The sequence below is a fragment of the Emys orbicularis genome, chromosome 1, assembly GCF_028017835.1.
Source record: "Emys orbicularis isolate rEmyOrb1 chromosome 1, rEmyOrb1.hap1, whole genome shotgun sequence".
Lineage (NCBI taxonomy): Eukaryota > Metazoa > Chordata > Testudines > Emydidae > Emys > Emys orbicularis.
In genome coordinates this window covers 95,236,611-95,249,197 of record NC_088683.1, presented here as the reverse complement: position 1 = coordinate 95,249,197, position 12,587 = coordinate 95,236,611, and the positions used below count along the sequence as shown (strand labels likewise).

Sequence of the window (12,587 nt, the reverse complement as noted above, 5' to 3'; positions counted from 1 at the left end):
AATGAATTAACCCTCATCTCATGCCTGGGAGGAAGGTAACAATTCTCTCTGGTTGACAGAGAGGAAAACCAAGGCACAAAGAGGTTAAGTGTAGATCATTAGTTTGTGACTGTGAACAAGCAAAACGTCTGTTCCATGCAGCGATGGAAACACTCAGGGGAGTCGCTCCTGGCCAGAGAGCAACATGTACCCATTGGGGCTGGATAAAATCACAGCTGGCCCCCCATCCTCTTCCTTTGATTGGCTTCACAGTGCAAATGGATGGAAGCCCCTCCCCTGGGGGTGCTGTCTGACAAAGTCCAAGGGTTGATCCAGGTACATTGTGGGATAGAGGTACCACATGACTACGCCCGAGGGGTTAACGATGACAGTGAAGTTCTCTCCAGCCTTCAGGCCGCTGATGATCCCGCCGCTGTACACATCCTGTGCCTGGAAGAGACATGGTTGTTACCAGCATTTCCATGGTTCCTCTCATCCCAAAGTATGTAAAAAAACCCTTTACTTCCAAGGCAGATGAGAGATCTCAGGAAGTGTAGCCCGATCTGGCAGGCCAAGTAAGCAGCTGTGCAGCGGGGCACAGTAGCGCTACACAACAAGGGCAGACTACTGTATCCAGCCCCAAGGGATTTTGATCAGAGGCTGCAGGAGTGGGAACGACTCCATTGAAAATACCCAGAGTCAGAATGATCCCAGGAAACCCAAGGCCCATGATAATGCTCCCCCTATCACCTCCTAGAAATCTCATCCACACACTGACCAGGCCTAACCCACTTTGATCTGTGAGAACCACGGGGACCACAGCCTAACTGCAAGCACACCATCAAAGTCCCAGAGCCAGGCTAGTCAGTGATTTGGTACGGTCGCAGCACCATCTTGGAGTAAGAATAGGGGCAGGAGCTTTGGAGCTGTTTCCCCACCCCCACAACGTGTAGGGCCCAGTCGCCCGCATTCAGGACTGCAGCATTCAGAGTCCAGCCTAATCCCTGGCGTGACTATGCCAGGGGAGGGATGAGTCCCAGCACCAGTGGGTGGATGTAACTGGGTCTGTGGCCTTGGCTTGTGGTCTCCAAAAGTACTACGTGTTGTGTGAGGCTGAGGGTGGGGAGACAGGACAAACAAACACTACATTCTGGGGAAGAGAGTAGGAGGGGGACTCTGAACCACAAAGCATTGTACATGAACGTGGGGGCTAGGCTCCACACTCTGCGGAGATAAGGGGCTTGCGTGGCAGGGGCGTTGGGATGGGACCTGCTGTGCTTTCCCTGCTCACCTCGTACACGGCGCTGGCGGAGAAGTTGAGCTTGCTGAGGGAGGTGGTGTAGCGGTACGGCATGTCTGTCCGCCGGCTGAGGAAGACCAGGGCACTGGCTGAGTGGGAAAGCGGGCGCAGGAACACCTCAATATGAGACTTCTCCTAGGGAAGCACAGGGGGGAGTAGAAAGAGGGAGTTTAGGTGCATCTCCAGCTTCTCTGCACCTCTCCCTGCAGCTGCCACCCACTCCCCCAAACGCTTGTCAGCTCTTGGGATGGCTCATGAACCTGCCCTGGCAGGGGCCTGGAAGCAGCACGGATCAAGTCTCTCTGTTGGGCATGAGGTGCCCAGCCACACACTGACACATCAAGCATCAGCAGGAGGGAGTGAACTGGGGTTGTTTGATGGCCGCCCTCCTACCCACCAGTGGCCCCAGAATCCCAAGAATAACCCTTTCCAAACCAAGAGACAAAAAAGGGCATGGGAGGACAAACCAAGCAGCCGAGTCCGGTGGAGAGGGAATGGAGGAGGGGAATACTAGAGCTGTTTAACAAGCGTGTCTTAGTTCAACCCTTCCCCTGGGGAGGCGTCCCCAATATTATGCTTACCCCATAAATTCCCAGCTAACCACAGCCATTCCCTGGCTTGGCTCACCTTCTCCCCTGACGCCCAGCCAGTCCCTCTCAACGGCTTTCCCCCCATCTACTCCCCTCTCCCTGGCCCTTATGCAGTTGGGTTCCCACACGCGCTCTTCTGTACCCTAAGGACTCTGCGCCCCTGGATTCCCAAGGGGTCCTGGTTGATTTTGATCATCAGTCGGTTCTGCAGGATTTCCCTGGAGCTGCGGGAGAGGGTGCGGAGGTCTGTGGACATGAAGAGTGGGGCGGCCAGCACCGTCCATAAGGCCATCTGGGATCGGGACTGTTCATCGCTGAGGCCAAAGTTTCCAATGATCAGCTGTGGCACAGAGGGGGAGGAGCCAGGCAGCGGGGTGGGGCGGAGAGGGAGAGAGTGGAAGAGCAGAAGGGCCGGGGAATACACATTAGCAAGACAACTGCTGCTCTCAGTGGCAGAACCCAGCCCATGGAGAGCACTGGCATCCTGGCAAGCTCTTTCCCTCCCCTGCGGGTGGAGCATGCCCAGCTAGCACAGTCGTAAAGATGTCCAGCCCCATCTGTGCTCAGTGATGTTAAATATGTATTAATTAAAATACCAACACGTTTAAACCCCCACCTTGCCCCTAGTCTTGACAGGGCCTTTCAGGGTGGATGAGGGATGTGGCGTGAGGGTTAGGCAGCTCTGGCAGCCTACAGACCTGTATTGTGTGCCACGGGCTAATGAATTCCTGCCAGCCATGATCTCCAATTCTCCACCCTGCTTCTAGACAGGAAATCCCTGGAGACCCTCCTCTCCACCATCCACAGCCCAAAATTACCATGTCTGGGTCATTCCAGTGGCCAGGGCCAGCCACCGGCTGCAGCACATCCTGATTTGCTGAAAACCAGTCCACGATGTCAAGGACACTCCTCCAGGAGTCCTGAATGTCACCATAGTTACGCCAGAGGTTACAGATGTTCGCCAGGAGGGTGTAGTTCACCTGGAAGAGAACAAGGTGTACAGGGGGAGGCGCTCAGGTGAATGGGAGAGAGGGGATGTGACCACAGAGCTGTGGGATACACCTCTGTCATGGAGCAGGGGGAAAAATACCCCCCCCACACACACACACACTCACACTGTACTTATCATCGCTAGTTCAGAAGCCACTGGTGAGACTCACTGGGAACGCTGGGCTCAGTTCAGAGCAGGGCCGGCTCTAGGCACCAGCAAAGCAAGCAGGTGCTTGGGGCAGCCCATTTGCAGGGGCGGCAGCTGGCAGGGATCCAGCCTTGGAGCTGAGACCCCACGGGACCCTGGGAGCTGTACTTCCTTGGTTAGCTCCCTGCCTATAGAGCCAGCCCTGGAGCAGGGAAAGAACTACATTTCTCAGCATTCCCTTGGCCACTACCAACAGGAAAGGGAGCAGGAGGGAGTGAACTGTGAACGGGGAACAAGTGTGCCCAAGGAGCAGGCGGCTTTGGCCCAGATATCCCCTTGAGAAGACATCCCCAGACTGGATGAGGGATACTGGTGTGACCTCACCTTGCAGCCCCCAAAGAAGGAATTGGGTGGAATGAATGGACAGTGCCCCTCTCTATCTGAAGCCTAGCAAGGGAGGTACGTGGATCCCATTAGAATTTAAAATGAAAAGTAAGGGAGGGGAGGCTAGAGGACCTGGGCAGCTTTAGATACAGTACCAGGCACGTAGGAGGATTTCCACTTCTGAGCCATGGAAGCAGAAATTGACTTTTCCTTTCCAGATTTAGCTAATATTCAGAAAGGGAATCCAGCACCTGCCTTCCAGATTTGAACACCTGAAAATTCAGGAGTGCTCAAGCTCAATTTGGGCAGCTGTTACTTCATTTCTCCCAAATCAAATATACTGATCAACTATAACTTGCTGTAGAAAAAGTAGAATAAATTGAGCAAGAAATGCTTCCCAGTGGTTATTAGGACTGAAATTGCTATTTTCAACAGCCATTGCCTTTTTTTTTTTTTTAGTTTTATTTGTTTAAAAGGAAGACCGTGATATTGCATTGGCAAATTCCCTATAGAAACAAAGAGTGGAACAAAAGAATAATAAAGGCACCTCAACTTTTCCTCATTTATGTAGGACAGTCTTATAATATGCATCCAGATATCCTCCAATCACATAAGCTGAAAATTGTTCCACTTTACTGCAGTTCTGTAACCATATGGGAACCAATCCTGTCTGTGTTCTGTGCACATCCAAAATTCCTGCTCAATGACCCGCCCTGGGAGCGAGTTACCACTGACCTGGAGAGCCCAGGGGGTGGGTGGGTGGGTGGGGGGGCACTGGTGGGGGGGGAAGGGGAGAGCCCAGGGCTGGGGCAGCAGGGGTGCGGGTGGGGGGGAGAGTCCAGGGCTGGGGCAGCAGGGGGGTGCGGGTGGGGGGAGGCCCAGAGCTGGGGCGGCAGGGGGTGCAGGTGGGGGGGGGAGAGCCCAGGGCTGGGGCAGCAGGGGGATGCGGGGGGAAGCCCAGGGCTGGGGTGGGGGGCAGCCAAACATTTTTTTGCTTGGGGCGGCAAAAAACCTAGAGCCGGCCCTGGTTCAGAGAGCCTTAGTGGCCAAAAGGTGTTGATGGATTTGAGGGAATCCAGAGAAGTGCAACACCAAGCAACTAAGGGGCAAGGTTCCTCATTTGTGGGGAAAGCGGAACAGCCCGCCTAACCAGCTAGAGGCAACTGGGGGTGGGGGAGGACACAATGACCATCCATGAGTACACTTGAAGGGTGTAAGCAATGGGGGGGATGAGGGGGATTGTTCAGGGTGATTCAAAGGCCTAGAGCACAGGTGGGGGTGGAATGAGAGTGCGCCAAGGGAAAACTCATGATCCACTGTGGAGGAGCCTCCCAGGGGAGTTGGTGGAAGGCCAATCATTGGAGACATTTAAAACTGGACAATGCTCTGAAGAATAGATGGGTAGGGAATGATCCTGGGTTGGCTGGGATAGGGATGGAGAAGAGGTGTCCTACAGGCCTCTTTTCCACATTTAACTTCAGTGATTCTCCTGTAGACATCACCACTTTTCAGGAGTGTCCTTTTACATTAACAACCCGGCCCAAAGATCGGTACCACTGCCCTTCCTCCTGCACCCCAACCTGGCATCCTTCCACGTGGATCCACAGCCTGTCTGACAGCTCACAGTCCCTTTGGGAGATCAGTGCCCACAAGCCAATCATAGCAACTGGGGTGGAGGAGGGGTAGGAAAGGAAGGCATTAGGAATTCATACAATGCTGAATAAAAGCTCCCCCCCAGGACAGTCAGTGCTGGATATTTAGAGGAAAATCAAAGGAACCCCAGATCTGCCAGGGGGAGCCTTACCTTGGGTGGAAGCCCTCCCCGATAGGCTGGCCAGCTGCAGGAATAGGCAATGGGACGGCCTGTTGCATTCAAGGCCATTGCCATTTTAGGGTAGCCTTTGAGAGACAAGAAATCCAATTGGTCAAGGAAATGGCTGGCATTGACCAGGGGGAAAACAGCAGCACTTTCTGAAACGATCACTCAGATGAACCTAGTTACATGGATTTTTAATGTGCTATTTTAAGAGACACACAAGTAGAAAGAAAGGGGCTCAGGGATGGTGGGGGGAGAGGAGAGGTGAATAACAGAAGCTGCCTTCCTTAAGAAATCAAATATTTGAGGGCTTCTCCACCCATACTCTCAGATCCTGAGGCTGAAACCTAGCCCCCCACACCATCAGAACTGCCAAACCACCAGGTCCCCCACCAAAACACAGACCCATCAGACAAGCCACTCTCCGGCCACCAATGGGATTTCTGTAGAAAAATAGCTCTGTCTAATGGCCAGTAAGGACAATCTCCCCTGCGCTCCCCATGACAACATCCTATGCATGTGTAAGGGTCTTCTCTGAAGGTTCTGTAGCCCCACTGTAGAGCAGGTATCTTGGACACCTTCTAAAATCTCAGCTAGGGACCTAGCCTGGAGATGAAGATCCAGAACGGGAGGCACAAGGAAATGAACCTAACACGACGTGGGTTTGTGCCCGTTAGCAGAGGGGTTCTCAGCCTTTTACCAAGCCACAGTCCCATATTCAGCCATTTCTGCGCACCCCTCTTGAAACGTGCCACCAGCGTCCTCAGAGACTGCCCCATTTCCCCTGGTGCTTCATGGGAAGCACCATGAGCATCAATGCAATGAGTTATGGAGATGGGGAGTAGGAATCAAGATGGCAGCCCCATTCCCCTGACACGTGCAAGAGCCCCCACAGGCTGCGAGAGCCTTTGCTCTAGCATAAAGAAAAAATGTCTTCTCAGTTTCTCTGACACCGAGGACAGTAACAGTGGCGTGGTTCCAAGTCCACACAGCCCAGGAGACACAGTCTTTACCCTGGGCCTGCTCGTCTTCTGATGAGTAGCAGCCATCCAGCTTCAGCATGTCCACGCCCCACTCCGCGAAGGTCAGGGCATCCTGTTCGACCCGGTCCAGCGTGGTGCCTGGGTAGCCACCGCATGTGTAATTGCCCATGTCTCCATAGATGCCCAACTTCAGTCCCCGGGAGTGCGCCTGTGCAAAGGAGAGGGGTGTGAGAGAGCCTGAAAGCCCCTGGTTGCCACTTGGGGCAGGTGTGTGTTTGTGGGGGGAGCATGTCAGAGTGGACAGCACTTTAGCTTCTCTTACTGCTCTAGAGCGTCCCTTCCCACATCTCTCAGGTCACGGACCTCATGCCTCAAGGCCACGAGATGTGATGTGACTGAAATACCGAGAACCCACCCTGCTCCCCATCCCCTGCCCCTTCCCTCTCTGGATCCTGCCTTTACATCAAAAGAATCAGCTCACGTAATCCGCCAAGGCTTTGATCCCACTGGGAAAACGCTCGGGATCTGGGATCAGTTTCCCCGTTGTGTCCCGCTTCTTCGCCATCCAGCAATCATCTATGTTCACATATATGTAGCCCAGCTCCTTCCAGCCATCGTCCGCTAGACGATCTATCATGTCAACGAAAAGCTTCTCGCTTCCTCGGGGATGGGGAGAGAGAGAACAGGCTCAGAGCAGACAGAGGTAACAAAACAAACCCATTATTAATAACAACACTTAGCACCTGCTCCTCTTTATCCCCAAAGGCTGCTACAAAAACCATTGAGTCATTCAACCTTTAACCAAGATGGAAAAGACCTTTTAGGTTCCATCTTCCCTGTCACTGCCAATGCAGGGGTCGGTCTCCACAGCAGTCTCGAAGGCTTTGTCCAGTCCAGTTTTAAAGGACTCCAGTAATGTCCACTTCTCCTGGGAGTCTATTCCCTTGTCCACCAGATCTCATCAATAGGAAATGTTTCCCATTATTCCTCCTTGTAGCTCGCGGACCCTGAACAATTCTAAGGCACTTGTCTGCCCTCTGTGGCTAGTATCTGAGCCCCTCACAATGTGCAATGCATTTATCCTCACCATGCCCCTGTGAGATAGGAAAGTGCTGTTATCCCCATTTTGAAGATGGGGCAATGGAGGCTGAGGTCATATAGGGAGTCCATGGGGAGCAGCAAAATGAACCTGGGGCTCCCAAGTCCCAGACTAGTGCTGTAACCACTGAACCATCCTCCCTCTCTTTACTTACCATGCTGTTTACACCCTTCATGCATTTGTCAATAGAAGGTAGATCCCTCCCTCAGTCCTCATGGCCTGTGCAGACAGACACATTTTGTCCATTCACTCTCTCCTTTCAAGTCATGCCCTCCAACCCCCATCAGCAGTTTTGTTCTTTAAATTCTCTCCAGTTTCTCAATCTCTCTCCGTTACTGAGGTCCCAGAACAGAACACGCAATTGTCCGTGGGGACCTCACGAGGCCTGTACAGAGAGGGGCTAGCCCCCTCCCTCATCGGCCATGTGACCCCACCTGGAGTTTGTCAGCTCCTGGGCTCCAGACTGAGCCTCAGGGGGCCCTACCAAAAGGGCTACGACTCATATTGCTGCCAAAGTCCCCTCACCCCATTCCTGGCCTGCTTGGAGCTAGGAGAGGGGACAGAAGGAGTTAGAAACCCCTACCGGGGACAACAGGGTCTTGGGAGGCTTCTGCATGAGGTGATCTGGGCCTGCAGAGAGACAGTGAGTGCGGATCAGGGAGTCGCCATTGAACTCCCACTGCTCTGAAACTCTAGTTGCATGGATTGGGCAGCTCCAGCACTGCAGGGACTGGCATCCAGAGAGAGATCGATCCAACCCCGCACGTGCTGCCAAGAGGGAGTTGAGACCAGGAGGATTCCAGGCCAGGGAAGAGCGAGCCTGGCCAGAGTCTGGAGAGCACCCTGTCCCGCCCAGGGGTGAAGAAAAAACGTGAAGGTGACTTTTATTGAAGTTAGCCAATGCCACAGCGCTGCAACACTCCATCTCAGGATGCACAACCTCAGCCTAGCATCTTCCTTGGGAAGAAAGGGTTGGAGGAGTTTGAGAATGTGCAGAGGTGGGGAAATGGCTTATTTATCCATGTTCATCAATTAGTTAACCGTAACCCTTTCCTTCCCCAGATCCTAGCTTCCTGTTCCTAATAAAGTCCCCCTTTGTTATGCAGTTATTTTTGGTGTGCCATTCCTTTGCTGGGATTTGTTTTATTTACTCTATTGTCCCCTGTGTCCTGGGCTTTCCACCCCCTGCCAGCTAATAGTATGGTCACTGATTTCTCAAGGGCTGGCCGCCCTGTGTACCTGGCACAGCAAGGAGTCCCTTGAGTGGAGGCACCAGGAAGGAAAAAGCCAGGCAACGCAAAGAGAATGGACAAGCTCCAAATATTGGTGATTGGTGGGAGAAGAAAGGGGGGGAGGCTTTGTCCACCCCTCCGGGGGAGTGACTATAGTTCTGATTTGTATTATAGTAGCATCCAGAGACCCCAAGCAGGACCAGGACCGCACAGTGCTGGGAGATGGTGCCCATGCAGAAGAGCTTGGCGTCTGAGACGAGCTGCTGTGAGGGGGCGTCACAGAATGACCACAGGGAGGGGAGGAGGTTGTGCAAGAGTCACAGTGACAGGAATATATAATTATATAGACTAGATAAGTGAAAAAAAATACATGGTCGGGGCTCATTCATATTATATGTACATCAGCAATCCCTGCGGGGCACCCATGCTGTGATGTCTCTTCATACTCAGCTCCAAAGCATGAGTCCTTTCGCAACCACGCCACACTGCAAGATCATCATCCTCCACCTTCCCTGACTGTCAGCAGGATCAAAGAGTGAGGAGGGGAGCCAGGGAAATGGCTGCTTGATCATTTTACAGGGCTGAGAGGGACGGGCTGACAATGTTTCAGACCTCAGACTGGTGCTACAGAATGCCCTTTGGCCTTTGCTTTAAGCACAGTACTTCTTGGTGGCCTCAGCACAGAAACAAGCAGCATCCTGATTCACCACAGCGTGGGGGCCCCGGTGTGTTTCTGCTGCTGGAGAGAGAGGAAACATTATCCCTCCCCTTCAAAAGAAAGTGTCTTGTTTCTATGGGGGGGTGTTGAAAGGTCTGCTGGGATTCCATACACTGGACAGGAGATTCCCAAATTAGATCTGACATTTCCATGAATAAGAACAGCAAACACAGAGACACCAGCTGGAGTACAATTAGGGGATGTCAATCCTGTGGCTTCAGGTCACACGTGGAACACCCCATCTCTCCTGTAAGTATAAGGCCTTCGTCTGCAGCCAGATTAAAAGAGCAGCCATTAGCTGAGAAGCAGGAAGTCACATCCTCACATTCCATCTAAATTACATTAAAACAATGTAATATCAGGCTGTTAAGAAGGGGATCCTGTTCTAATGGCACCCACTATCACCAGATAAAGAAACAGATCTTAAGATGGTTAAAAAAAAAGAAAAAGAAAAAGAAAGAAAACCTTAGTTTGATGGCATCCTGTCTGTCAAGAAATCATTATTATTATTATTTATTACTTATCAATAGTTGTGGTTGTGAAATCTTCATTTCTTTATTGTTTTGTCATTATGGTCCCCACTTCCCTATTGTTTATCTGTATGGTCTCTGTGTCGTTCTTTAATTGTTTCTGTCTGTTACATAATTAATTTTGCTAGGTGTAAATTAAGGTGGTGGGGTAGGATTGGTTAAAGAATTTTGTTACACTATGTTACGATTGGTTAGTAACATTTTAGTATAATGATTGGTTAAGTTACAGCTAAAAAGAACTCAAATTTCACTACACCTCTACCCCGATATAACACGACCCGATATAACACGAATTTGGATATAACGCGGTAAAGCAGCGCTCCGGGGGAGTGGGGCTGCGCAGTCCGGTGGATGAAAGCAAGTTCGATATAACGCAGTTTCACCTATAACGCGGTAAGATTTTTTGGCTCCCAAGGACAGCGTTATATCGGGATAGAGGTGTATATAAACTGGGGTCCAAAAGGAAGTTCTTTGGGAATCAACTCCAGTACACAGCCCCAAAGATCAGAGCTGCCAGACCTCACCACTCGGCCAATGATACCGTGCAGAAACTGGAGTCCCCCAGATGGACCTGATCCTGACTGGCCATCAAGAAAAGTTCATCTGTCTTATTGGGAGTGGTGAGCACTGTATGTGTAATGTGTGCATTCTGTTTTTGGTGATTGTTAATAAATAGAGGTGATGTAGTATATTATTGTGTAAGGCTCTTTCACTGGTAAAAGGTCCTGCAGAATTAGTATACACCCGGAGCCCTACGTACTGGGAAAGGGTGTGGGTACTTAAATTGACCAGGTTAGTTACACCCTGAGCCCTACGAATTGGGTAAGGGTAGGTGCTTTTTGCCTGGAGCCCTACGAATTGGGAAAAGGTGGGGTGCCCTAATGTGTGCAGGTAACACTCCCCACAGCTGGGGCCAGGAAGAAGTGTCCCTCCAGGATGTCATATTGCATAATTAAGTGTGTGATGACAATTTTAAGTCTTCCTCCGAAGCATGAGATGTTGGTGCTGCTAGCGGTGGGAGACAGATGAGATGGACCAGTGCGGCAGTTTCCATGTCTTCAATGGCTTTCACAATGTTTTAAAATTACTCTTCATGGCACAGAGATGTGATGGTGCAGGGGTTAACAATCTTTGCCTCACATCTGACTTGAGTCACACGTGAAATGAGTCTGGTTCTCTCACCTCAGATCCTCCTGAGCCGGATGCTATGGCACAACCTAGCTCCTGCTTCTCTGCAGCCTCCTCCGCCACTCCCCAAAATGTCTCTGTTCCAACCCCCTAACTACCACCCACGCCTTTTATTTCCCCCAGCTACCAAACAGCTGGTAAGGGCAAAGGTGGGGGGACTCATGTCCAGGGACTGAGAGTGAGTGAGGGGTGTGGAGGAGATAGGGCATGGGAGGGATGGACTCTGACTGAGGTGTCTCTGAATGGCGCAGGAGCAGATGAAAGGAGGGGGATGCAGGTGCTGCTCGGGGTGTCTCTGAGTGAGGTGGGAAGGGGCACTGGCTCAGCCCAAGGTTCAGAGTTCCCCCTCTGCCTTCGCTCCTCCAAAGCACTGAAGCCAAAAGCTATTCAAACAGAGTGATACAAAAAGGTGATGCTTTAGCCCTTGACATGCAGAGGGGAAGCTTGGGAACTCCTCATGGTGCCCTCAGCTGCAGGGCGAGCCAAAAGTGGGGGTAGTTTGCCCTTTCTCTCTTCACGCCTCGTCATCTCCACACAGAACTTCCAGATGCAGCCCCCGGTGTTGCCTCACTCACCTGATGCAGTTGTCAGGGTCCGTCTTGCAGTCAGTGTTGCAGCGAAATCTCTCCCACGCCAGCCAGCCCATCGGGGGCGCCTGCATGAGCCCATTCTCCAGAGCCAGGGCACAGGCCACTAGGGCCAGGCCAGAGACAAAGGCTGCCAACTTCATTGATCTGGAGCGAGGGATAAATGCTGACAAGAGAGAGACAAAAACCTTTCAGTGGAAAGAGCCCTCTCCTGCCTCAGAAATCAATGGGGTCCACTCGGGGGATCCTCCCTCTGCAGTGGGTCATCCAGCAGGTCACAGGGCTCCACCCACCCATCCACCACACACAGACTCTCCGTGGGGAGGAATATGAGGAGATATGGCATGTCCAACCCACTCCCCCAACCCAGCTTTATGCAAATCATGGCCCTTTGTTATCAGCTTCAGGCCACCCCAGCTGACCTATTTATATAGGGTTTTACAGTGGCTCTAGTTGTTAATCACCCCTCTCTGCCTTTGTTTAGCTCGGAGGGGAGGTTGTATCATCCACTCATTACTGAGTTAGGGTTCCTTCCATAGCCCCACTTCCTCTTCCCTCTAGTCCAGCTGCCTGAGAGTGTTGTCATTGTTTCTCCACAAACCCCATCTCCAGTATAGCAATCCGTGAGTAGCCCAGAGCCCAGACTGTAATTATGCATGTTACTACACCACCTGCACCCCAGCATTCCACCCATATGGCCTCATAATATTCTACCTGTACGCCACTACGCCATCATATACTGTCCTGCACCCCCAAAGCTCCAGAGTAAGGGTATGTCTACACTACGAGAGTAGTTCGATTTTACTTAAATCGAATAAGTGGAATCGATATTACAAAGTCGAACGTGTGTATCCACACTAAGGACAGTAATTCGACTTTGTGAGTCCACACTAACGGGGCAAGCATCGACATTGGAAGCGGTGCACTGTGGGCAGCTATCCCACAGTCCCCGCAGTCCCCACTGCCCATTGGAATTCTGGGTCGAGCCCCCAATGCCTGCTGGGGAAAAAAATGTGTCGAGGGTGGTTTTGGGTAACTGTCGT

At 51.8% G+C, this 12,587-nt stretch overlaps 1 protein-coding gene across 1 annotated transcript; it reads right to left on the bottom strand.

Annotated features, from left to right (window-relative positions):
- Nucleotides 1-246: 246 nt before the first annotated feature.
- Nucleotides 247-11,702, bottom strand: NAGA (alpha-N-acetylgalactosaminidase). Its single transcript, XM_065420134.1, has 8 exons — nt 11,533-11,702; nt 6,672-6,846; nt 6,221-6,398; nt 5,196-5,290; nt 2,688-2,849; nt 2,012-2,209; nt 1,271-1,414; nt 247-429 (listed from the first exon to the last, which is right to left on the bottom strand). The coding sequence occupies exons 1-8, from the start codon at nt 11,685-11,687 to the stop codon at nt 247-249; spliced, it is 1,290 nt and encodes a 429-aa protein (XP_065276206.1). The 5' UTR covers nt 11,688-11,702.
- Between the last annotated feature and the right edge of the window lie 885 nt (nt 11,703-12,587).

What these genes read in the sequence shown, in the direction of transcription:
- NAGA (XM_065420134.1), bottom strand. Translation starts at nt 11,687, where the DNA reads ATGAAGTTGGCAGCCTTTGTCTCTGGCCTGGCCCTAGTGGCCTGTGCC. An exon ending in GACCCTGACAACTGCATCAG is followed by an intron (nt 6,847 to 11,532) that starts GTGAGTGAGGCA and finishes TCCCCGAGGAAG; the next exon opens with CGAGAAGCTTTTCGTTGACA. An exon ending in AGGGGCGCAGAGTCCTTAGG is followed by an intron (nt 1,415 to 2,011) that starts GTACAGAAGAGC and finishes GTGCTTCCCTAG; the next exon opens with GAGAAGTCTCATATTGAGGT.